Here is a 25,198-nt window from a genome sequence, read left to right as displayed (position 1 = left end):
AGACTTAAAAAAACCGGATCCGGTGGCTGGATCCGTCTTTTTCTGGATCCGGCGCATTCCGGCGCCCATAGACTTTCATTGTAGCAAAAAGCTGGAAGCGCCGGATCCGGCGCTTCCGGCTTTTTCGCCGGAGACAAAAAACGTTACAGTAGCCGTTTTTTCCAGACGCCGGAATGAGACAAGTTGCCGGATCCGGCAAAAAACGGATGAAACGCAATGCCATCCGGCAGGATCCGGCGCTAATGCAAGTCAATGGGGAAAAACTGGATCCGGCATTGCATTTTGCCGGATCCGGTTTTACAAAAAAAAGCCGGATCGCGCCTGAAGGCAAAAAACTGATGTGTGAAAGAGGCCTAAGTCGGCCAATAGATGGATCCGCACAGATGTGATAATGGCCTGTCCTAAGGATAAGACATCAATTTGTAAAGGTTGGTCATCCCCTTTGAATGCATGACCCAATTTGTGAGTATGGAGTGTATAACACTGGTGTTGGGGCCTTTCGTGTGTTACATATTGTGGAAGGCTTTGTGTCTATGGCACAGCAGGTACTGTATTACGAACATCACGGCATTTTGTTTCCAGTGCCCTGCTCTGTATTAATAATGGGAATAGTATTAAATGGATTGTCTGATAAACTACATTTATCACCTGTTGTAACTCATGATAAATATACCATAACTAGGGTCTGGCTGCAGAGACCCCCAATGATCCCAAGAATTTTGGTCTAAAAGTTCCCTTGAGCGTTAGTGTGAGGATGCATCCACCACTCCTATAGTTAATATATAGCAGTGGTCATCCATGCCATGTCTTGGTGACAATGATGCCATAGTGTTGTGATGACAACGATGATGCCATATTGTCATGTGTTGTGATGGCGATGATGATTTCATAGTGTTGTCATGGTGACAATGATGTCATGGCCACGATGATGTCATAGTGACGTAATGGCTGCAATGATGTCATGATGATGTCATGGTGACGAAGTCATAGTGATGTCATGGCGACATTGATGTAATAGTGACTATGATGTCATACTAGCATGGCAATGATGATGTTATGGTGACGATAATGTCACGGTGTCGTTTGTTGTCATGGTGGCGATGATGCCATCATGTCACCTGTTGCCATGGCAATGATGTCATAGTATTGTATATTGTCATAGTGACAATGATGTTATAGTGTTGTGTGTTGTCATGGAGACGGTGATGTTATAGAGTCATGTGTTGCATGGTGACAATGATGTAATTGTGTTGTAATGGCATCAATGATGTCATAGTGTTGTCATGGTAGCGATGATGTCATAGTTTTGTCATCGTGACATTGATGTCATAGAGTTGTGTGTTGTCTTGGTGATTATCATGTCATAGTGTCATGTGTTGTCATGGTAACAATGTTGTTATGTTGATGATGTCATAGTATTGTCATGGCGATAATGATGCTATACTGTTGTCATGGCAACAATTATGTCATAGTTTTATCAAGGCGACAATTATGTCATAGTGTTGTCATTGTGTCTTGTGTTGTCATGGCGATGATGATGTCATAGTGTTGTCATGTGATGATGGTGTCATAGCATTGTGTGTTGTCATGGAGATGATGTCATAGCATTGTGTGTTGTCATGGAGACGATAATGACATAGTGTTGTCATGTGGACAGTAATGTCATAGCGTAGTGTGTTGTCATGGTGATGATTATTTCTTAGTGTTGTCATGGCGTCAATGATGTCATGGTCACAATTATGTCAGTGACATCATGGTTGCGATGTTGTCATAGCCTACGATGATGTCATAGTGACGTATTGGGCACAATGATGTAATAGTGATGTCATGGCAGTGATAATGTCATGGTGATGTCATAGTGTAGTGTGTTTTCATGACGACAATGATGTCAGTGTTGTTATGGCGACAATGATGCAGTAGTATTGTCATAGCATAGATGTCAGTGTTGTTATGGTGATGATTGTGTCATAGTGCCGTGTGTTGTTATGGCTACAATGTCATGGCTTCATGTGTTGTCATGCGACAATGATGTCATAGTGTTGTGTGTTGTCAAGGTGATGATGATGTTAGTGTTGTCATGGCAACGATGATGCCATAGTGCTGTCTTGGCAAAGATTATGTCATATTGTTGTCATGGCGATGATTATGTCATACTGTTGATGTGGCGACGATTATGACATAGTGTCGTGTGTTGATGATGTCATAATGTTGTCTTGACGATGATGTTGTTATAGAGTCATGTGTTGTCATGGCGACGATGATGTCATAGAATTGTCATGGCGATAATGATATAGTGTCGTGTGTTGTCATGCTGACCATGATGTTATAGTGTCATGGCAACTATGATGCCACAGTGATGACATGGGGATTATGTCATAGTGTCATAGTGATAATGTAATAGTGTTGTCACGGCGATGATGATGTCATAGTATTGTCATGGTGACGATGTCATAGTGTTGACATACAGACTATTATGTCATAGTGTTGTGTGTTGTCATAGCGACAATGATGTCATAATGTTGTCTTGGCGACGATAGTGTCATAGTGTTGTCATGGCGATGAAGTCATAGTGTTGTCATAGTGACATCAGGCCAATTATGTCAGTTTTGTCATTGTCATAGTGATGTTATGGCACCTGTAATGTCATAGTGAAGTCATGGTGATGATGTCATAGTTACATCGTGTAAATAAATGTATTTATTTCAGTGAACATTGATCGTCTTTATTGGACGTGAGGGTCTATATTGCAAATCTTCTCTTGATGGGAGATTGGGGCATAAGAGTAATGCTTACCTAGAGGAAAATCAACTTGCACTCCACATGGAGGGAAAGTAGAGAGTGACAGACCACCACACCATACATGGAGGGCATGTAGAACGTGACAGACACCCGCACTACACATGGAGGGCAGGTAGAGAGCGACAGACCCCTGCACTATACATGGAGGGTAGGTAGAGAGTGACAGATCCCACACTATACAAGGAGGGTAGGTAGAGAGTGACAGATCCCGCACTATACATGGAGGGTAGGTAGAGAGTGAGATACTCCCACAGTACACATGGAGGGCATGTAGAGAGTGATAGACCTCTGCACTGCACATGGAGGGCAGGTTGAGATTTGCAGACCCCATACTACACATGGAGGGCAGGTAGAGAATGATAGACCCCCTCCTCGGGTGTTGTTTTTCTCCATCAGAAGCAACAGTCTATTGTGAGGAGAAGAAATGTCATTATATCTGTATTATATCATGTACAATTAGTATTAAAATTGTGCTTCACATCTGGACTATTAGGCATTTTTATATAAGCTATGCCCCTAAAATAGTCAAGTCCATTTTTCATTATCACCTTCAGGGTAATTTGCCTGTGTCTTCTCCTGCCTAAATTATTGGTAAGTTAGTAATAATCCAAATTATGGATCTTATGTAATCAGTTTTGGGTTGGTTACTGTAATGCAGCAAAGCAGCCATATAATTACTTTTACACCTTGTGCACATAGCGGATCAATATGAAGGGAACTTATAGGATACACCTGTACTATAGAGCTATAGTAATTCTGGGTAGGAGTCAATATTTTTTTGTACCCAACACTTCAAAATGGCACACACTGCCCATAAATTTGGCACAAGATAAAAAATGACGGTGCTGTAAAAGTGATGTCATAGCCTGCTCTCCCGAGGCACGCATTATGCTATGCCACAAATGCCCTATAGCCAATCAGCGGCCACTGATGGGCCACTTCCATCTCACTTCTTTTGGAAGACAATAAATAACTTGATCCCAAGTACAGAATACATATTCTCTATAGCAAAAAATCCTGGACCCCCCGAGGAAGCTATCGCGAAACGCGCGTAGGGGTACGCGCTTGCCAATGGACACTAGCACGGGTAATGGCTAAAATCCCTCTCCACTCCCCTTTACCTTTTCGTTACTAGATATGGCCGCACTTCTGCAGGATATAGTCAGGGCTATTCCTAATTGTATGTATGGGGCCATTGAGTAAGTGAGAGGGTTTGGATCCCACGAGACTCCTCCCATGTGTTGGGGTTACTAAGTGACTGTCATTTTGGGGACACGAAAATATTTTTGGATTCATATGTGGGGCCCTTAGAGCAATTTTAGTCTTATTCCGATGCTGGGTGCCCAGATTCTGGCAGCACGTTGTATTCCAACTTTGGTGCATTCTGACCTGTGTCTTATGTCTCTGTCTCAGTTTTGTGAGGAAAGAGGGAGACACAAGCGCAATATAGGGTCTTATCCCACAAATAGAGTAAGCGGTTTGACAAAAAACTGGTGGTATTTCCTGAAGAAGAGGTTGCAAAAAAACCTTGAAACGCGTAGAATAAACCACTGTCAAACTTTATTAACCTCTGGAATTTCATCATTTGGGCAGCGCGGACGAAATCCACGTATTCCTTTGCAGAGCTCTGTCTCAGTTTGTAATTCTGTGTGAAGGTGTCTTTTTAACACTTTTTTGTACCAATAAAGCAAGATTTATACTTAGTTCTTCTTATATTTATGGATTATTTGCTCCATTTTTTCTTGTGTGTTTTTCTTTTGGAAGACATAGCTGACATTTGAAGGAGATCACAGAGCAGCAGCAGCTCTCAATTCTCGATCTCAGTTCCATCCAAAGGAAGTGAGAGTGATGAAGCCGCTGATTGGAACAGCGCCAGCACCAGAGGTGACTATAGTCTTTTATTTTTTACACTGGGGAATATAGGAATCGACCAGGCAGAAACTGATTATGATTGCACCAAAAAAGCAAAACACACAATGCACTGGAGTGGTGTTTTGATCATTTTTATTTTACTAGCTATTTTTCACTATAAAGGACAGCCAGAGACCATATAATTTTGACAGAAATAGGACCGCAGTGCACTGACTCACCGGCGGGTCTCCCAACCCGAGCGTGACAGCTTCATATCGTGATGACACCAATGGTGTCACTGGCCCAGCCTAGGGGGGCCGCTATCAGGGGTCATGTGAACGAGCGCAGGGAGTGCAGGAACATGGTGCGCAGTGCGCAAAGACCTGAGACTAAGCAGTGAGCACAGGACCTGGAACTAAGCAGTCACATGGCCAGGGGATGGAATCACCGCGCATGAGTACACGCAAGGCAACTGAGCTCATGGAGTGCAAGGCACAGACAGTAAACGTAGTCAAAGGAGAGCCGAGGGTCAAAAGCCAGACAAGAGCATAGTACATAGGGATAAGACAAAGAGTAAACAGAGACAAGCCAAAGGGTCAGATAACCAGGAGGGACAGGGCAGTACAAAGCAGGATACAGAGGCAAAACTCAGGGGACAAGCCGGGTCATACACAGCAAAGCAAACAAGCACAGAGGCACAAAGTTTCGGATGAGTAACCTGGGTCAGCAGCCACAAACTGACACCAAATCCAATCAGAAAGGGAAAGGGAGACACAAAAGTGCAATAGGGTCTTATCTCACGTTACATGGAGTTAACCCACTAAGAGAACCGCTCACCTGGTGAGGATGAGAAAGGACATGTAATAATGGCGGCTGCTGCAGATCCACAGGTCAGTGCATGACTTGATAGAAGTATATACTTAGTAGCAAAGGAGGGTCATCACAGCGCTGCCGCAAGAAGAATTCCAGAAGAAATAAAGATTCAACATGGTTTATTCAATGCATTTCAGGGTTTTCTTTTTTTCTTGTGATTATTCCTTTCTTTTGAACTTGACAACCTACAAACAAAAACGAGTTAATAACTGTGGTAGACATTTACCTGCATTTTTATGATTATACCGATATTGACAAGTGAACTTTCTGATGACCCTAAAATCTGACACTGTGAGTCATCTAATCAATTAGCGCCGTTTTCAAATGTAAGCATGTATTTAAACCCTGTATCTCTATGATTTCTGTACATTGCATGTGGTTGTCCTGACGAAGGGGTCACCTGAACCCTGAAATGCGTTGAATAAACCACGGAGAATCTTTATTTCTTCTGGAATTCTTCTTGCGGTAGCGCGGTGATGATCCTCCTTTCCTACTAAGTATATATGACACCAAATCCAGGAACTGCCAACATTAAATAGCCGACCCAGAGCCAAAGAGAGGCGAACTAAAATTAACTCTGACCTGACCAGGATGGAGAAGGAACCATCCTGTCCAGAGTCATGACAGTACCCTCCTCTCAACGGGGGGCCACCGGACCCCCAGGTTACCCAGGAAACCGTGCATGAAAGGAGCGCACCAGACGATCGGCATGAACTGATCGGACAGGAACTCAGGATTGGTCCTCAGCACCATACCCCTTCCAGTGCACAAGATACTGGAGGGAACGGCGGACCAACCGGGAATCCACGATGCGCTCCACCTCGTATTCTTCCTGACTATCCACTAATACAAGTGGCGAGGGACCCAATGATGCTTCTTTCACAGCCTCCAATGGTTTCAGCAGGGCCCTATGGAATACATTGGGGATTTTAAAAGATGCTGGAAGACTCAAACGAAACGCCACTGGATTAACCACCTCCGTGATCTCATAAGGGCCAATAAACTTAGGTCCCAATTTTGCCGAAGGAACCTTAAGCTTAATGTTCCTGGTAGACAGACACACTTTATCCCCAAACTGAAGGGTGGGTCCTACAGTCCGTCTCCTGTCAGCAAAAAGCATAAACTTCCTGTGAGCCTCCCCAATATTCTTTTAGACCTCCCGCCGTAAATTCCACAAATGCTGTACTGCAATATCAGCCCAAGGGCAACCGAAGTCCAGGTGAGAAAACTCCCCAACTTGTGGATTAAACCCATAATTACAGAAGAAAGGGGAAGTACCTGTAGAGTGGTTAACATGGTTATTGAACGCAAAGTCTGCTAAAGGCAAGGCATTGGACCAGTCCCCTTGACTGGAAGTGGCAAGGTAGCGCAAAATTTGTTCTAATGACTGATTGGTCCGTTCAGTCTGACCATTGGTCTCCTGATGGTAAGCAGACGAAAAGTACAACTCAATACCCAACCTTTTACAAAACACCCTCTAAAACATGGACACAAACTGCACACCACGGTCAGTCACCACATTCAAGGGCAAACCATGCAAACGAACCACATGTTGAATGAACAATCTAGACAAGGTCTTGGCAGAGGCTAGTGCCACTAAGGGTACAAAGTGTGCTTGCTTTGTAAACCTGTCCACCACCACCACCCAGATGACAGTATTACTCTTGGAGGGAGGAAGATTGGTGATAAAGTCCATGCACAAATGTGTCCATGGTCTTTCAGGAACTGGCAAAAGCACCAATTCCCTGGCCGGCCGGTTATGAGAGCTTTTAGCGCGGGCACAAACTTCACAGGCAGACACAAACTTCCTCACATCAGATGTAAGCGAGGCCCACCAAAAAACCCTTGCGATGGCCCCACGAGTAGCTGAAATCCCCGAATGTCCACTCAACACCGAATCATGGAACTCCTTGAGGACTCTCAGTTGAAGTTGAACCGGAGCAAACAATTTTCCCACCAGGTTGGACTGGGGAGCCTGAGACTGGGCTTCCCAAATCTACCATTCCAAACCTGCAGACACATCAGCCACCACCACCCCGGGTTGAAGAATGGAGGATGGAGGCTCGGGGGGAGAAACTGGGTCCAGACTTCGAGACAAGGCATCGGCCTTCACATCCCTGGATCCCAGACGAAAAGTGATTGAGAACTGGAACTGGAAAAAAAGTAACCATCTGGCTTGCCTGGGGGTCAACCTTTTAGAAGACTCAATATACGCCACATTCTTGTGGTCCGTAACTACAGTAAAGGGATGAACTGCCCCCTCCAAAAAATGCCTCCATTCTTCAAAGGCCAACTTAACCGCAAGAAGTTCCCGATTACCCAAGTTATAATTTCTTTCCGCCGGGGAGCACTTCTTGGAGAAGAAGGCGCATGGTCTCAGATTGGTCAAGGTGACGGGCCCATGTAACAACACCACCCCCACCTCTGAGGCGTCAACCTCCACCACAAAAGGTTCAGATGGATCAGGTTGAATCAGAATTGGGGCAGTCATAAAGCATTTTTCAGAGTGAGAAACGCCGCTGTCGCTGAGGCAGACCAGTTCTTAACATCAGTCACCTTCTGTGACAAGTCAGTGAGGGGTTTGACCACATGAGAGATCCCTTTAATAAACCTCCGGTAGTAATTGGCGAATCCCAAGAAGCGCTGAAGGCCCTTCAGGTCCCAGGGTTAAACCCAATCTACAATGGCCTGCACCTTTTTGGGATCCATACGAAACCCCTCACTAGAGACAATGAACCCCAAGGAAGGCAGTTCCTGGTCGAAAAACAAGCATTTCTCTAGCTTAGCGAAAAGTTGGTTCTCCCTGAGTCTTTGAAGAACCGTACGAAGGTGACCAATATGTGTCTGCTTATCAAGTGAATAAACTAGAATGTCATCCAAGTATATAACCACAAAACACCCAATAAAATCAGAGAACATATGATTGATGAAGTTTTGGAAAACCGCAGGGGCACTGGTCAGACCAAACTGTATAACTAAATTTTCAAACAGCCCTTCTGAGGTGAGAAACGCAGATTTCTACTCATCCCCCTTCCACACCCGGATAAGGTTATAGGCCCCTCGCAAGTCTAGTTTTGAAAAACATTTGGCCCCGGATAATTGGTTACACAAATCGGGAATGAGTGGGAGGGGATATGTGTTTCTTACAGTAATCTTCAGTTCCCGAACATCAAGGCATGGGCGGAGAACACCGTCTTTTTTTTACAAAATAAAAACCTGCAGCGACAGGAAACACGGAAGGGCAGATATGCCCCTTGCGGAGACTGTCAGATATGTATTCCTTCATGGCGACCCGCTTGGGACCAGAAAGGTTAAACAATCGGGCTTTAGGCAATTTTGCCCCAGGAATCAGGTCAATGGCACTATCAAAAGGGCGGTGAGGTGATGACCCCTCGGCCTGACTTTTGGAGAACACGTCCTCGAAGTCCTTCAGGTACTCCAGGATACCCTCCAGACCGACGGACGACACAGACACAAAATTCAGACATTTGTTTTCACAGTGAGATCCCCATTTAACAATCTCCCTGGCCTCCCAGTCAATGACTGGATTATGACATTGCAGCCAAGGAAACCCCAAAACCAAACGAGCAGGGAGGTTGTCCAGAATGAAACGGGCTATATGCTTCAGATGAACAGACCCCACCTTGAGGACGAATTCTTTAGTAACAGTGCGGATCCCATCCTTGGTGAACGGGTTGAGTCAATAACTACCACTCTCATGGGTTTGTCCAACCTGACTGTCCCTATCTCACAGTGGGCCACCAACCTTGAGTCAGTCAAGTTCACTGAAGACCCGCAATCCACAAAAGCAGAAGAGGGAAAAAAACAATTGTTTACACCAACTTTCACTTTTAACAGTAGTTTGAAAACTGAGAAAAAAGTACCTGTGGGTCTGGGGAACTTCCTCGGCAGTTACCCAGACCTAGTCGTTTCCCGAGAACTTGGAATCCGGTGGACAGGAGGGATAGTCCTTTATCCAATGACCTGGCTCTCCACAATAGAAACAGTTTTTTCTCTCTGCAACGTCTCCTCTCCTTTTCCTTCATGGAGACAGCCCCCACCTCCATGGGATCAACCGACAACCAGGGCTCCTGTTTCACTGGCAACAAAGGAGCATCTCATTACACAATACCTCTCTCGCTCAGCCTATGGTCCATACGGAAGGCCTGGGTCAAGGCCTCCAGAGAGTCAGGTGGTGGGTGCAGGGCCAAGGCATCCTTTAAATGCTCGGAGAGACTCGGTCGGAATAGCCCCCTTTGTGCCGAGTCGTTCCTGGAAATCTTTGGTGCCCATCGCCTCTTCTCGGAACAGTACCACTCAGCAGAGCGATTTCCCTCGTGTCCTCTGCCAATCTCAATCAGGTTCATCGTAAATAAGAGACAAGGCCTCGAAGAACCGATCAACAGACATTCTCTCAGGGGAGGTAGGGGATAGGGCGAAAGCCCAGAATTGCAGCCCCTCACGTAACAGGGAAATAACTATCCCCACCCTTTGAATCTCATCACCCAAGGACGCAGGGAAAAAAGTAATTTAAAACTCTCCATAAATACCCAGAATTATTTCTTATCCCCAGAAAAGGTATCTGGAAGTTTGACAGAGGGTTCAGGAGAGGATAGGGAAACATCAGACACAGCACCCTCCCCATTGCCAGACGAGAAAGAGGTACCCCGAACAGCATTAACTGTATCTGCTACCTCCCACTGTACCTGTTGGTGAGAAGCAACCAATGCTCTTTGCTCACCAGATAGGTTCTGCATCATCTTGGTCAGGTTAGATACCTGATCTGACAGAGCGCGCAGCAGGTCCATAACAAACACACAAAAAAACCCTGAAAAATTCTATGGGTCGGTGATAATGTGATGACACCAATGGTGTCACTGGCGCAGCCTAGGAGGCACTATCAGGGCGGCACGTGAACGAGCGCAGGGAGTGCAAGAACAAGGCATGCAGTGCGCAAAGACCTGAGACTAAGCAGTGAGCATAGGACCTGGAACTAAGCAGTCACATGACCAGGTGGGGGACTCACCGCACATGAGGCAACTGAGCACGTGGAGTGCAGGGCACAGACAGTAAAAGTAGTCAAAGGAGAGCCGAGGGTCAAAAGCCAGACAAGATCGTCGTACCTAGGGATAAGACAAAGAGTAAACGTAGACAAGCCAAGGGGTCAGATAACCAGGAGGGATAGGGCAGTACAAAGCAGGATACAGAGGCAAAAGTCAGGGGACAAACAGGATCATACACAGCAAAGCACACAAGCACAGAGGCACAATATTTACGGACGAATAACCTGGGTCAGCAACCAGAAACCGAGAATACAGAAGTATCACTGACACCAAACCCAGGAACTGCCAACATTAAATAGCCACCCCAGAACCAAAGAGAGGCGAAGTAAAATTAACCCTGACCTGACCAGGATGGAGGCGGAACCATCCTGTCCAGAGTATATATACACATATATTTCTACGACACTGCCACACTTAGGTCAGGAGACCCGCCGGCCAATCTGAGTACTGTAGTCCTATCTATATGGTCTCCTGAGTGTGCCCTAACTACTATATCCATAGGAGCTTGGTACCCGACCTGCTTCGGATAGATTGCAAGAGTTTTAAACATGTTTCGAACATTTATAGCAGCGCGGCTTTAAGGCCTCGTTCAGATATCCATTTGTAGTGTAAGAGTTCTCCATTTTTCATGGATAGAACTCATACCTATTATAGTCTATGGGGCTGTTCTCATGCCCGTGTGTCTTTTGTGGACTGAGTGATCCTTACCAAAAACACAAAGACTTGTCGATTATGATTTGAGTCACGGATCAAACTCTCCAATGCAAATGTTTGTGTTGTGAAATATAAAAATAGGACAGCACTTGGATGCCGGCACTTGGACTATTTGATAGAAGCTTAAGAAACCTCAATTTTTTTTCTTTTCATGAGAAAATCACTGACTAAGGCCTCCTCCTCATGTCCGCGTGGCATTTGTTTTTCTCATGGATGCCACACGTACCCATTATAACCTATGCTACGGTGGCACATGCCCCAATAAACCACACGGCTCTGTTTTTTACCGGCAGCATGGATGACAAGGGCCAATACAAGTTTATGGCTCCATGAAAACACGTACAGCACAGGGATGTCCTCTGTGTTTCATCTGTGTGTTGTGCGTGTTTAACATTGGAAACTATAGAAGCTTTGTAATTTCATTCTTTCTTAATCCATACCAGAAAAACACTGGTTCCTCACTGATCTAAAACTATAACGGTACCAGTTTTATTCAGACTTATAAAGAGGGCCTTCAGTTGCTGAAACTTGGATCCAAACCACAGATGACCTTCTTTTTCATACAAGAAAAATTGCTGACGTGTGAATGATCCATACAGCTTAGGACGTTGAGGTGCGTGATCCTAAACAGGATAAATCTGAAATTACTAACAGATTAAAACGGTTGATTGATTATCACAAACCAGAACCCAATTTTAAGGTCTCCAAATATGAAATATTTCCAGAAACGCCCAACAGTCCCGGTTTATACCTATCTTACAGCCATGACCTAATTTCTTGAATCAAGCCTCCTGTCACTACTGAAATGACCCGGGCATTGTCAATACCCAGGAATAGAAATAGCACAGCAGCTAAATTATTAAGCAGGGCTGTGGTCCCCGTGTGGCCTCTGAACGGTTTACAGTGACTATTATTATTTCCTTCTGCAAGAAAGCTTTGAACGTTTTTGTGATTTTGTGCACATGACATCATTGACGTTGACCTCTGGATTCCTCCTGCCTTTTTTTTTCCCCTTTTCTCCTTTCCTTAACTGAAAGCTAAATCCTTCTGCCTTATCAGAGCCCGCCCGGCATTGTGTACAAGCAGAAATTGCAGATGAGAGTGAATATTCTCCAGCACAGATGCTGCTGTTACTATGGGGACGCGGGAGCCTATGAGCGGCCGACGCTGCGGACGGTACTATGATGCCGAGACAAGATGGTGAATTCTACCTCTGCCTCTCATTCATTCCCTCCAGCTGATGCAAAACACGCACCCAGGGTGTAGAGGAGCACGTCAATGAGAGCTCAGCTATCAGCTGCAAAACCCAAAAAAAAAAGCAAGTCCCTCTTGTTATTTTTTGTGCTACCTTATTGAGGGTTTTTTTTTCCTTTGACCACGATTACTCTCGGCTGTTTTAGATTTATTTCGGCTTTCCATAACAAGTCCCCATAGAGGGATGATAGCACGCAGCCCTTGAAGATGGTTACATCACAGGCTGACTGGTGAGGACCAGGCTGGACCGTAGATTGCAGCAGACACATCGCCTACAGAGCTCTCCCATCCAGAACTAACTCGTCCGAACGTGACCGTCCTGTCGACATTGAACATGGCCTGTCGAAGGTGTTATTTGTGAGTAACCCCATTTATATTTCGCCTCTCTACCACTGTGACATTAATACATGACGTCCATTTACAGATCCGGTTAAGAATGTTGCATTCGATGATCAACAAACGGTCATAAACGTTCCGATCTACTGGAGATTTAAAAATTAAATCCCCCCCGAGGGTTCTTCATATTAATCACAGGAAGAGGGTTGCCGATCTGTGGAGGGGATGGGGGGTGATCTCGGAATTGTGGAAAATGAGAAAGTTTTTTATTTTAAGGTGATGACATTAACCGGCTCGGTATGAAGGGTCAGCAGCGTCCAAGTAGAAAATGCTTCGTCATTATAGGCTGTACATGTCCTAAGGGTATAGTCAGGCATAGTGCTATAGACTGACCTGGCCACGGAAATAAAGGATTGGATGCTCACTATGCAGTTGTGTTAGTGCTGGTAGTCACCAGGTTAGTAGTCGTAGATTTTACAGGGATATTGACTGGTCCTAGTGCATCAAGCATTATAGAGACATTCCTAGTGTTGACTTATGTATTCTGTGCGTTGATGGTTTATGCGTAGTTAGGCGAATAATACTAAGCATTGATCCTATATAGGTGAATATTAATGTGCAATGATGGTTTATGTATACTCATATTATATGCATCATAAAAATACTATTATGCATTGATGTATGTGTCTTGATGAATATTACTATGCATTGATCGTATACGTGGACTTACAATAGGTGTGTATTACTATGCATTTATGGTTTATGCAGGTAAATACTGCTATGTATTGATGGCATAGGTGTATTTAGATGAATATTACTATGCGTTGGTGATATATAAATGTATATACACACTATATACACTCACTGGCCACTTTATTAGGTACACCTGTCCAACTGTGTGTTAAGACTTAATTTCTAATCAGCCAATCACATGGCGGCAACTCAGTGCATTTAGGCATGTAGACATGGTCAAGACAATCTCCTGCAGTTCAAACCGAGCATCAGTATGGGGAAGAAAGGTGATTTGAGTGCCTTTGAACGTGGCATGATTGTTGGTGCCAGAAGGGCTGGTCTGAGTATTTCAGAAACTGCTGATCTACTGGGATTTTCACGCACAACCATCTCTAGGGTTTACAGAGAATGGTCCGAAAAAGAAAAAAAATCCAGTGAGCGGCAGTTCTGTGGCCGGAAATGCCTTGTTGATGCCAGAGGTCAGAGGAGAATGGGCAGACTGGTTCGAGCTGATAGAAAGGCAACAGTGACTCAAATTGCCACCCGTTACAACCAAGGTAGGCAGAAGAGCATCTCTGAACGCACAGTGCGTCGAACTTTGAGGCAGATGGGCTACAGCAGCAGAAGACCACACTGGGTACCACTCCTCTCAGCTAAGAACAGGCATCTGATGGCTACTTTCAGCAGGATAATGCGCCATGTCATAAAGCTCGAATCATCTCAGATTGGTTTCTTGAACATGACAATGAGTTCACTGTACTCAAATGGCCTCCTCAGTCACCAGATCTCAATCCAATAGAGCATCTTTGGGATGTGGTGGAACGGGAGATTCGCATCAGGGATGTGCAGCCGACAAATCTGCGCCAACTGTGTGATGCCATCATGTCAATATGGTCCAAAATCTCTGAGGAATGCTTCCAGCACCTTGTTGAATCTCTGCCACAAAGAATTGAGGCAGTTCTGAAGGCAAAAGGGGGTCCAACCCGTTACTAGCATGGTGTACCTAATAAAGTGGCCAGTGAGTGTATATACATACACACACACACCACACCTATAGATATACATGCACACATACAGCTATATTACACATGTATACACACATATAGCTATATGGATACACACATACACAGTATGTACACTGTACATATACACGTATATAGATATACACACTTATACATATATGTGTGTGTATGTGTGAAAACATGCTTTTTGTCTATATAAAGTAAGTTTCTAACTGTGTTTCCATGTGCAGACCCAATAATGTCAAAACCTGGACGTCATTGTATTTATCTAACAAACGATATCTTCAGTAATTGATCCTATAATTGCATTGCCTGCACTTCAGAGCTGGTACACCCATATTTTGTTGATGGTATACAATACTGATGTCGGAAAATTGCATTAACAAATGAGAATATTCATTTTCAAGCTCCATGTGCAGCCATTTTGGAATACAACATGCATCAATTGGGTATTAAGTTTCATTTAGTAGGGTCGGTGAGCCAGTATACAACAGTGCCTAATGTTGTTGTTGAGTGCTGCGTTTTGGGATTTCAAACCGGGCTACCGGTACAATATTACTGTATTACAATATGGTTGTTATGATGGTATTATAGCTGTTTTCAACTCCTGGCGCCTTTATGTATAATGTTGGTTTGTTTATTTTAATTTCCTTTGGGGGGGTTTGAAGGCTTCTCAATGACATTTTATACCAAAGCTGCAACTATTCACCTGTCATTCCTTCAGATGAATGATGAATGCTTGGACTTCCTGCCAGTGCCTGCCCGGTTACAGTAAATAATTAAACCATTGCCGAATCTTTTCTTAACTCGCATGGTGGACACACGTCCATTGCCATAGAGATAGTTCTATAACCATTGACATGATGAACACGTCTTCTATCTATTACTCTTAGAGTTGATCAATTAGCTTCAATTTGCTCCTTTTCTGAGCTTTCTGTATAAGTACACGGGGTCACATCCGGCGTTATTGCACACCAAACCAGCTGCCATTTTTAATCACACACTAATACATTTCTATCAGGTCTTGTATGGTCGGATTAGCACACAGAGGAATTCCCAGGAGGAAGCTCAATACACATAGTAAATTGGAACGGTATTTAGCTCGAAAAAGGCCTAAGGAGTTTCATGATATTTTTTTTTTCTGTCCATTAATTATTGTATAGTTATCTAAGAACTTGGATTACAGACTATAAATATATAATTCATACTAAAATAATATCCCTGAATTAATCAAACTTTTCTAATAAGAGCTTGTTGACACGTCAGTGATTTTTCTTGCTCTCAAAAAACGGTCTGAGTTTCCCCAGTGTTTTTGAACAGATTTTCATCAGCGTTTGGTAAGAGTATCACTTACTATCAGTTTTCCCCAGGGCTTTTTTCACCAACCCATAGACTTGCATTGGCAAGATGTATCATAATTGGACATGACCCGTGATTTTATGCTGACCACATAGCCCTCAAAAAACGCAGATTTGTGACCACTCTCTCCTAGGCTTTAAAAGCTACCAGTTCTATCCGTAAAAAAACACCGATAGAACCTGCATGTCAAAAACGGATGTCCGAATGAGCTATAAATGTTATTTCTAAGAATGGTTTGTCATGATAAAGTGGTATACTTCGAAACGCGTTGACTAATAAACCCCAATTAAAACTCTTCGATCCTGGGATCCATTTCTGAATACCTTTGATCCAAGATGCTGGTATTGTCGGCAGCACATATTGAAACCCCGTTAATCCTACTACTCATTTCTAAGAGTAGGACATAGAAGTTTAATAAATGGGAAAGTAATAGAATATTTCTACACGACACAAGTTCGAGGTTAACCAATGACCGGGAATAAAAAATTTTCAGGAAATACTTGATGGATACGGAACAGTATATGTGAACCTAGGCTTTAGTTCCTGATTTAAGTTGCCCACTTTCCACACTGATATTATATATTATTACTCTTACCATAAATTTTCTGGTAAAAAAAATAAAAGTAGAAAAGAAAACTTATGGTCACTGATTTCCATTTCTGACACTGTTCAGCCCCTGCTGGTCTCTCCTTCTTGATTCTGTCTTAACACAATGGATCTAGGTAGAAATGCAAGCTCAGCCAATCACTGACTGAGGTGGCTCAGCCAATCACTGAATGAGGTGGCTCAACCAATCACTGACTGAGGTCACTCATCCAATTACTGACTGAGGTGGCTCAGCCAATCACTGATTGAAATGGCTCAGCCAATCACTGACTGAGGTGGGTCACCACTGCGGTCAGTGATTGGCTGAGTGAGCATTACAGTCATGTTAACACAGGACCAGAAAGTAGAGACGAGCAAAGCATTGGAACTGGAGCTGCATGGAATGATGATAAGAAGAGTTTTATATTTTCAAACCGTTCTCAGGTCTTTCAGGAATATTTTTTATTGGAAGCCAATTTCATCTCAATGACTTGTACTCCAACTACAGAGACACAGATTGCCACACATTACGAGATCAGTTTTAAATGCAGCCTAAAAAAAAGTTGACATTCCCAACATTTTAAACATTCAGGAAGAACTTCAGGGGGTGTTTATTCTGACATTAATAGGGCTCCTCTAAGGACAAGTAGTGCTAACTCATTCCAATATAAACTATAGAAAAATATAGTTACTGAATTCTAATTTCAGGAGCCAATGCATTTTTTACTTTTATGCCGCTCATGTGTAAAGGGAATGCTTATCCTTTTGGACATCACCTAGCCGACGTAAGGAGGCTTATAGGTCATGAAATGCTCCTACTGTGGTTGCAATCCTAAAATACAATATTGACCCCCAAGCTAGACACTCCATTTGCAGATATGTGTTTCAGGGTATTAATCCATCAGTGCAAAGAAAGAGATCTGATTTGGCTGGATGAGAGGCATCTGTACGAGTTCTAAGGGGAACATTTCATTGTGAAGAATGTAACGCCAGTGTAAGGAGACTTACAAGACATGTAATGCTCATCTCTGAAATTAAATATGCAAATAACATCTTTAAAATGGAAGAGGATTTGAATTAGAAACATTCCCTCTTAGATCTCCAGCCATAGTAATCTCACCCAGCCACATGGATCTCCTGCTTGAACTCGGAAGAGGCAAACAGCCTCTGGAGGGTCTGTTATTCCACCCCAATCCGCTGCCAACACTTTCTCCTGACCAACAATCCAGTACTGAGTACTAGTCGCCATCTTCCTTTCCAGCAGGATTTGGGAAATGTTCTCTTTCGTGAGAGTGATTTCTTGATTGAGAACAGGTGTGGCATTAATCAGGCCTGGGTGTAGCTAGGGAATTTGAACTCAACTTCCAAAGATGTGATACACCAGATAATTTATGTTTTTTTGGTGGGGCAGGGGAAGGCAATCAATTTTTCACACAGGGCGCTGTAGGTTTGGATTTCTTTTTCCCTTAATAATAAAGGCCTGCATTTAAAAACTGCATTTTGTAATTACTTGTGTTATAATTTTCCATTATTTACATTTGTTTGGTGATCTGAAACATTAAAGTGTGACAAACATGCAAAGGAATAGGAAATCAGGAAGGGGGCAAAGACTTTTTCTCACAACTGTATAGTTCCCCAGTTTCCAGTTTCTTTTCTCCATGAGTAATGATGGTGATTAATATGTTACATGACAGCACTGATGGGACAAGGACAGAAAGTCACGTCTTTACATAGTGCTCAATGGTAGAAGGATCCTACTTGGGCGTACACATATTATAATGGCAGATATATCATATCTTTTTATAGTTTACTTTGGATTTTCACATTTCTGTTCAAAAAAATCTTGTTTAAAACCTGCCGCTTTCCTTATTACCAATGATAACTAATGTATAGAAATGAATACTTTCTCTTACATGAGATTTGTCAGAGATTTTGTCTCAAAATATTAGTTTTTAAGTCTTTTTTTAGTTTTACAAATGTAGAGATACATAGTATACAGTGTTTATTTTATGTTATGATTCGTAAATCCCATTATTCAGCAACATGGAATTTTGTTTTTGCTTTACCACCTGCTGAGGGGTGGGTGGGAATAAAATAAAAAAAAATTAAATTGTTTTAGTAATTGTCATTAAATTCATTGATTATCATATTTCCAGACTACATAAAAGAACCTAAAATGCAGTAGATTGGACATTATTTGGGCATTGAGATCTTGATCCAGATCACCTGTGTATATATCGGTCATCCGCAGAGGTGTACAATATAGTGGCCTCAGCAAATATTAAATTGGGCATCTCCATTATGTTAGCCAGTTTGGCTTAGGACACAAGGATCCGGTGTTTGTTTCACCTTTTATGCCATCTCAGGTGATTCCTAACAATGCAGTTCTTCTGTAGAGGGGAGGCCTGCACATATACTTTCCACCCTGGGGATAGACTAAACCAGGTCCATGTACACCATCTCACCATACCAGATGCCTCTATTGTACATGTGGTCATGTCCATGATATGACCACGCTGTTGTGTAAGCAATTGGTTTGTTTTAAAGAGAACCTGTCATGTTCAAAAAAAGCTATTTACCTGCAGATATAGGGGTAATCTGCAGGTAAACTGTGTTTATCTCCTGTGTAGCTTGCTACAGGGAGAAAATGTAGTTTTTATTCCTCCTGCAGCCGCTTGCTTCCAGTTCTCGGGATGGTGCAGGGAGAGGTTACAGTCACAGATCACAGTTCTGATCTGGCAATTTGATTAAGAGCCTGCTCAGTAACAGCCCCCTCCCTGCCTCTATAAGGCTAGGGTCAACGACCATAGGTTTTCTCATCTGAGAAAATCAGGCCGATTATGCAAGTGATACTCTGATCAACTTCTGATCAGAGTGTCTGCCTAGTGCCATTGGATTCTCTCAGATGAGAGAATTGGAGCACACTGTGAGAAGATGGAGAACAAAATTTCAGACATGAATTTGTTAGGCGTTAGATTCCAAATTCGTGGCTTGCTGGCCATCTGAATAGGGTGGAGAAGTGTTAGTCCTGTTCCATTCACTGCTCCAAATGGAAATATAGTGCTAATATATATAAGGCCCCTGTAATACATGTCACGCGGCGGCTGCCGCGGACTTCCTCTCTTACCTCCCTCCGGCCCCGGCTCACCCGCTCTCCGGGGGTCACCTCTCTGCCGCACCGGCCGCTGCGGGTCTCGGCGCGGTCTCTCCCGGCTCCCCGTCCACGGCCCACGATTGCCTCTGTCCAGCCCCCTGGTGCGCGCTCCCGCTCCTCCTCCTCGGCGGGTGCGTCTCCTCGCTATGGCCGGGCGCGCGCTCTCCCCCACCTGAGGACGCGCGTCTCCTCCTCCAGCTGGAGGTCATGACCTGGAAGGCCTTCGCTCTCCCTATATCAGGCTGCCTCCTTCTGGAGGCGATGCCTGACTATCATTAGTACTTGCTAGTGACTCTGGCCGCTCTCCTAGCGCTCCCCTGCCTTTTCCCGTGCATTTACCTAGTTCCTCTTGTGCTTCCTCTCCTAGGTTCTGTGGCTTCGGTTCTTGTCCGTGTCCCTCCTGTGTCTTCAAGCCTTGCCATCCCTCCTGTCTCGCCAAGATGTGCCGTCTCTCCTGTGTCTCCGAGCCGTGTCGTCTGTCCAGTGCCTGCTTTTCGGATCTACCTGTCTGTCCGCTCTGACCTTCCCGGGTACCGGCTACCGTGGTGATAGTTCCCCGTGGGCCTGCCCCATACACTCCCTGTATAGGGGGTGGTCCACCTGGTCAGCTCGCCCTCGGGAGGTTCGTTGCCACGGTCTAGTGGGTCTACCCCAGGAGTACCTTACAGTATAGTCAGGCCATGGATCCCGCTGGTACCTCGACCCCGACCCAAAAGGAACTTTTGTTCCTTCGTGAGAACCAGGCGAGGATCATGTCGTTCCTCAAATCGATGGATTCCCGACTTTCCTCTTTGCAGACCTCCGATCCGGGAATTGCCTCCCAGATCTCCGGCCTGCAGCAGGAACTGGCCCAGCAGCGCGACACCCAGGCCCATATTTTGAACTACATTGCCTCTGTAGATAACCGCTTACTAGCCCTACAGGCGGCAGCCGCAGTTCCGGCACCTGTGGCAGTTCCACACTCCTCTTCTCGGTTGGCCAAACCCCCACGTTATAGCGGAGATCCCAAACTCTGTCGGGGGTTCATCAACCAGTGCCAGTTGCATTTCGAGTTGGCTCCCCTACAGTATCCCTCCGACCGGGCCAAAGTGGCCTTTATGATTTCCCACTTTGAGGGTGAGGCACTGGCCTGGGTGAATCCCTTGTGGGAACGCGATGACCCGATAGTCTCCCAGCTCGCGACTTTCTTGGAGACCTTTCGTAAGGTCTTCGATGAGCCCGGTCGCCTGGTCTCTGCCACCGAGTCTTTGTTCTGCCTTCGCCAGGGTACCCTCTCGGTAGGACAGTACGCCATCCAGTTCCGTACGTTATCCTCGGAGCTGGGGTGGAACAATGAGGCCCTGGTTGGGGCTTTTTGGCGAGGCTTATCATCCCGAATCAAGGACGAGCTGGCAGGCCGGGATACACCCTCGACTTTGGAGGATCTCATCTCGCTGGCAACACGAGTTGATCTGCGTTTCCGGGAGCGTTCCCGCGAGATCGCCAGGGAGAGAAGGCCCAATCGTTTTTCTCCTCCTACACACAGCCCACCACGCTCACGGTCCTCCGCCGCAGCCGCAGCTCCCGAACCCATGCAAGTGGACCGACTAAGGCCCGCGGAGCTTCGCCGCCAGGACAGACTCGCTCATGGCCTCTGTCTCTATTGTGGCAGCGCCTCCCATCTTCTGCGTTCCTGTCCTGTGAGGCCGGGAAACTCCTCCGCCTAGGACAGGTAAGAGAGGCCTCCCTAGGTGTCACTGACACCTCTCTACCCTTGACCCTTTCTGTTGTGTTTTTCCTGGGCTCCAAACGTTTTTCGGAGTTAGCCTATATTGATTCGGGGGCTGCGGGAAACTTCATCCAACTCGAGGCGGTGAAGAGATTAGGGATACCTGTCAGGTCCTTGGAGGTTCCCCGGCAGTTAGCCTCTGTCGACGGTGCTCCCTTGCGCGAAGCCGTTACTCTGGTCACTGAAGAGCTGGAGTTACAGATCGGGGTCTTGCACCGTGAAAAGATAACCTTCTTCGTGCTGCCGTCTTTGTCCCACACCGTGCTTCTGGGTCTTCCGTGGTTGCGGATGCATGAACCTGTTCTGGATTGGCGGTCCGGAGACATCCTTCGCTGGGGCCGTTTCTGCCAAACCAGATGTCTCCGCCCAGTACGACCCCTCAAATGCTCGTCTCCTGTCTCGGGCCCTGCGGAGTTGCCTTCGGCTTACTGGGCCTTCGCGGACGTCTTCGATAAAAAGGAAGCAGAGGTCCTTCCTCCGCACCGGCAATATGATTGTCCCATCGAGCTTGTTCCTGGCTCGACTCCGCCCCGAGGGCGGATCTATCCGTTGAGTCCACTCGAGTCCCAGGCCATGACCGAATATGTACAGGAGAATTTGGCTAGGGGCTTCATCCGAAAGTCTTCTTCCCCTGCTGGAGCTGGCTTCTTTTTTGTCAAGAAAAAAGACGGGTCCCTGCGCCCCTGTATTGACTATCGTGGTCTCAACGAGATTACCGTTAAGAATAGATATCCGCTACCTCTCATCCCCGAGTTGTTCGACCGGTTACGTGGGGCACGAATCTTTTCTAAATTGGATCTCCGTGGAGCCTATAATCTCATCCGTATTCGCTCTGGAGATGAGTGGAAGACCGCCTTCAACACCAGAGATGGACACTATGAGTATCTCGTCATGCCCTTTGGGTTATGCAACGCTCCCGCAGTCTTTCAGGAATTTGTGAACGACGTCTTCCGAGACCTTCTGTATTCCTGCGTGGTTGTGTACCTCGACGATATCCTGGTCTTTTCTCCTGATCTGTCCACTCATAGAAGAGATGTCCGGCGCGTGCTGTTCCGTTTGAGGGAAAATCGTCTGTACGCCAAGTTGGAGAAGTGTGCCTTTGAGCAGTCCTCTCTTCCATTTCTGGGCTATATCATCTCCGACTCTGGTCTGTGTATGGATCCTGAGAAGGTTTCGGCCGTGCTTAATTGGCCACGTCCTCAAGGGGTGAAAGCCATTCAGCGTTTTCTCGGCTTCGCAAACTACTACCGGCAGTTCATCTCCCATTTCTCCTCTTTGACTGGCGCTATCTCATCTTTGATCCGTAAGGGAGCCAACCCACACGTCTGGACCCCTGAAGCAGAAGAAGCCTTTCTATCTCTGAAACGTGCCTTTGCCACGGCCCCCGTACTCCATCGCCCTGAGGTCAACAAACCATTCGTCCTTGAGGTAGATGCATCCGCAACGGGAGCCGGAGCTGTTTTGTCTCAGAGGTCCTCCTCCGGCAGGCTCGTTACGTGCGGTTTCTTTTCAAAATCTTTCTCCACCCCAGAGCGGAATTATTCCATCGGAGACCGAGAACTGCTTGCCATCAAGTTAGCCCTAGAAGAGTGGAGGTACTTGTTGGAGGGCGCCGCACATCCCTTCACAATCTACACAGACCATAAGAATCTGGCGTACCTGCGGTCTGCACAAAGAGTCAACCCTCGGCAGGCCAGGTGGTCTCTGTTCTTTGGCCGATTCGATTTTGACCTGCATTTTCGTCCAGGCAACAAGAACCTCAAAGCCGACGCCTTGTCCAGGTCCTCTCTTTCCACGGATGTCGAGGAGGAACCTGCACATATTTTGGATCCATCCAGGTTCATCACCGTAGCACCGCTTTCTCTCCTCGCTACCCCACCTGGTAAGACTTTTGTTTCTGAGAGGGACCGAAGACGAATCCTCCACTGGGGCCATGCTTCTAAACTGGCGGGTCATCTCGGCCATAAAAAGACACTTCTTCTGGTGTCCCGCTATTACTGGTGGCCGACCCTTTCCCAAGATGTCCGGGATTTCGTCGCCTCCTGTCTCTCGTGTGCCAAAATCAAGGTGCCTCGGCAGCTGCCTTCTGGTCTTCTACATCCACTTCCAGTACCCTCGTCGCCTTGGCAACACATTGCCATGGACTTTATTACGGACCTACCCTCCTCTGCCAAGTGTACTGTCGTCTTAGTGGTAGTGGATAGATTCTCTAAAATGGCCCACTTCATCCCTTTGCCTGGCTTGCCATCGGCTTCCGCCTTGGCGAAGATTTTCGTCCAGCACATCTTTCGTCTCCATGGACTGCCCCAACATATTGTCTCGGACAGAGGAGTCCAATTCACCTCTCGCTTCTGGAGAGCTCTATGCAAATCGATGGATGTCACCCTTGACTTCTCCTCATCTTATCATCCACAGTCCAACGGTCAGGCAGAACGGACGAATCAGAGTTTGGTGAACTACCTCCGGCACTTTTCTAATATCCACCAGAACGACTGGTCTGAATTACTCCCGTGGGCTGAGTTTTCCTATAATAACCACATCAGTGAATCTTCTGGCAAATCCCCGTTTTTTGTCGTCTACGGTCTACATCCTGGTGTACCTCTACCAGTTCCCCCCGCCTCGGGTGTACCGGCGGCTGATCTTCTGTCCGGCGAATTCTCCAGGATCTGGCAGGAGACCAAGACCGCTCTCGAGTTGGTGCGTAACAGGGTAAAAGGATTCGCAGACAAGAGGCGCCTGGATGTCCCACCATATCACCCAGGTGATAAAGTTTGGCTAGCCTCCAAGTTTATTCGCCTCAAAGTCCCATCCCACAAACTGGGTCCCCGCTATATTGGACCTTTTGAGGTCTTGTCCCGTATTAATGATGTCTCCTATAAATTGCGTCTTCCCGCCTCTCTCCGCATCCCTAATGCTTTCCATGTGTCTTTGCTTAAGCCAGTTATTTTCAATCGTTTCCTTTCTGAAGCTCCTCACTCACCTCCGCCTGCCGCCGCAGACGATGTATTTGAGGTGAGAGATATTTTGGCCATGCGAAAGCAAAAAGGGAAAACCTTTTTTTTGGTTGATTGGAAGGGCTTTGGTCCTGAGGAGAGATCCTGGGAGCCCCAGGAGAATATCCAAGCTCCTCGAATCCTGGCTAAATTTTTGTCCGGCCTGCGGGGGAGGGCGCGTAAGGGGGGGGTACTGTCACGCGGCGGCTGCCGCGGACTTCCTCTCTTACCTCCCTCCGGCCCCGGCTCACCCGCTCTCCGGGGGTCACCTCTCTGCCGCACCGGCCGCTGCGGGTCTCGGCGCGGTCTCTCCCGGCTCCCCGTCCACGGCCCACGATTGCCTCTGTCCAGCCCCCTGGTGCGCGCTCCCGCTCCTCCTCCTCGGCGGGTGCGTCTCCTCGCTATGGCCGGGCGCGCGCTCTCCCCCACCTGAGGACGCGCGTCTCCTCCTCCAGCTGGAGGTCATGACCTGGAAGGCCTTCGCTCTCCCTATATCAGGCCGCCTCCTTCTGGAGGCGATGCCTGACTATCATTAGTACTTGCTAGTGACTCTGGCCGCTCTCCTAGCGCTCCCCTGCCTTTTCCCGTGCATTTACCTAGTTCCTCTTGTGCTTCCTCTCCTAGGTTCTGTGGCTTCGGTTCTTGTCCGTGTCCCTCCTGTGTCTTCAAGCCTTGCCATCCCTCCTGTCTCGCCA

General features: G+C 46.2%; 1 protein-coding gene across 5 annotated transcripts in view; it reads left to right on the top strand.

Annotated features, from left to right (window-relative positions):
• Positions 1–25,198, top strand: part of IQSEC1 (IQ motif and Sec7 domain ArfGEF 1) — an 893,482-nt gene that overhangs the window by 488,208 nt on the left and 380,076 nt on the right. For 2 of the 5 annotated variants that reach the window (XM_073574280.1, XM_073574277.1), the window contains exon 1: positions 11,338–12,911. The exons of the other annotated variants lie outside the window; for them this stretch is intronic. In XM_073574280.1, the coding sequence (XP_073430381.1) occupies positions 12,889–12,911 (23 nt within the window). In that variant the 5' untranslated portion in view covers positions 11,338–12,888. Of the gene's footprint in view, positions 1–11,337; positions 12,912–25,198 lie in introns of those variants that run through there. 5 annotated transcript variants of the gene reach the window in all.

This window comes from Dendrobates tinctorius, unplaced genomic scaffold, assembly GCF_039654945.1.
Source record: "Dendrobates tinctorius isolate UK_male_01 unplaced genomic scaffold, ASM3965494v1 ptg000038l, whole genome shotgun sequence".
In the NCBI taxonomy this organism is placed as follows: Eukaryota; Metazoa; Chordata; class Amphibia; order Anura; family Dendrobatidae; genus Dendrobates; species Dendrobates tinctorius.
Note: the sequence above shows the minus strand (reverse complement) of the source record. Positions and strands in the feature narration are given on the sequence as shown.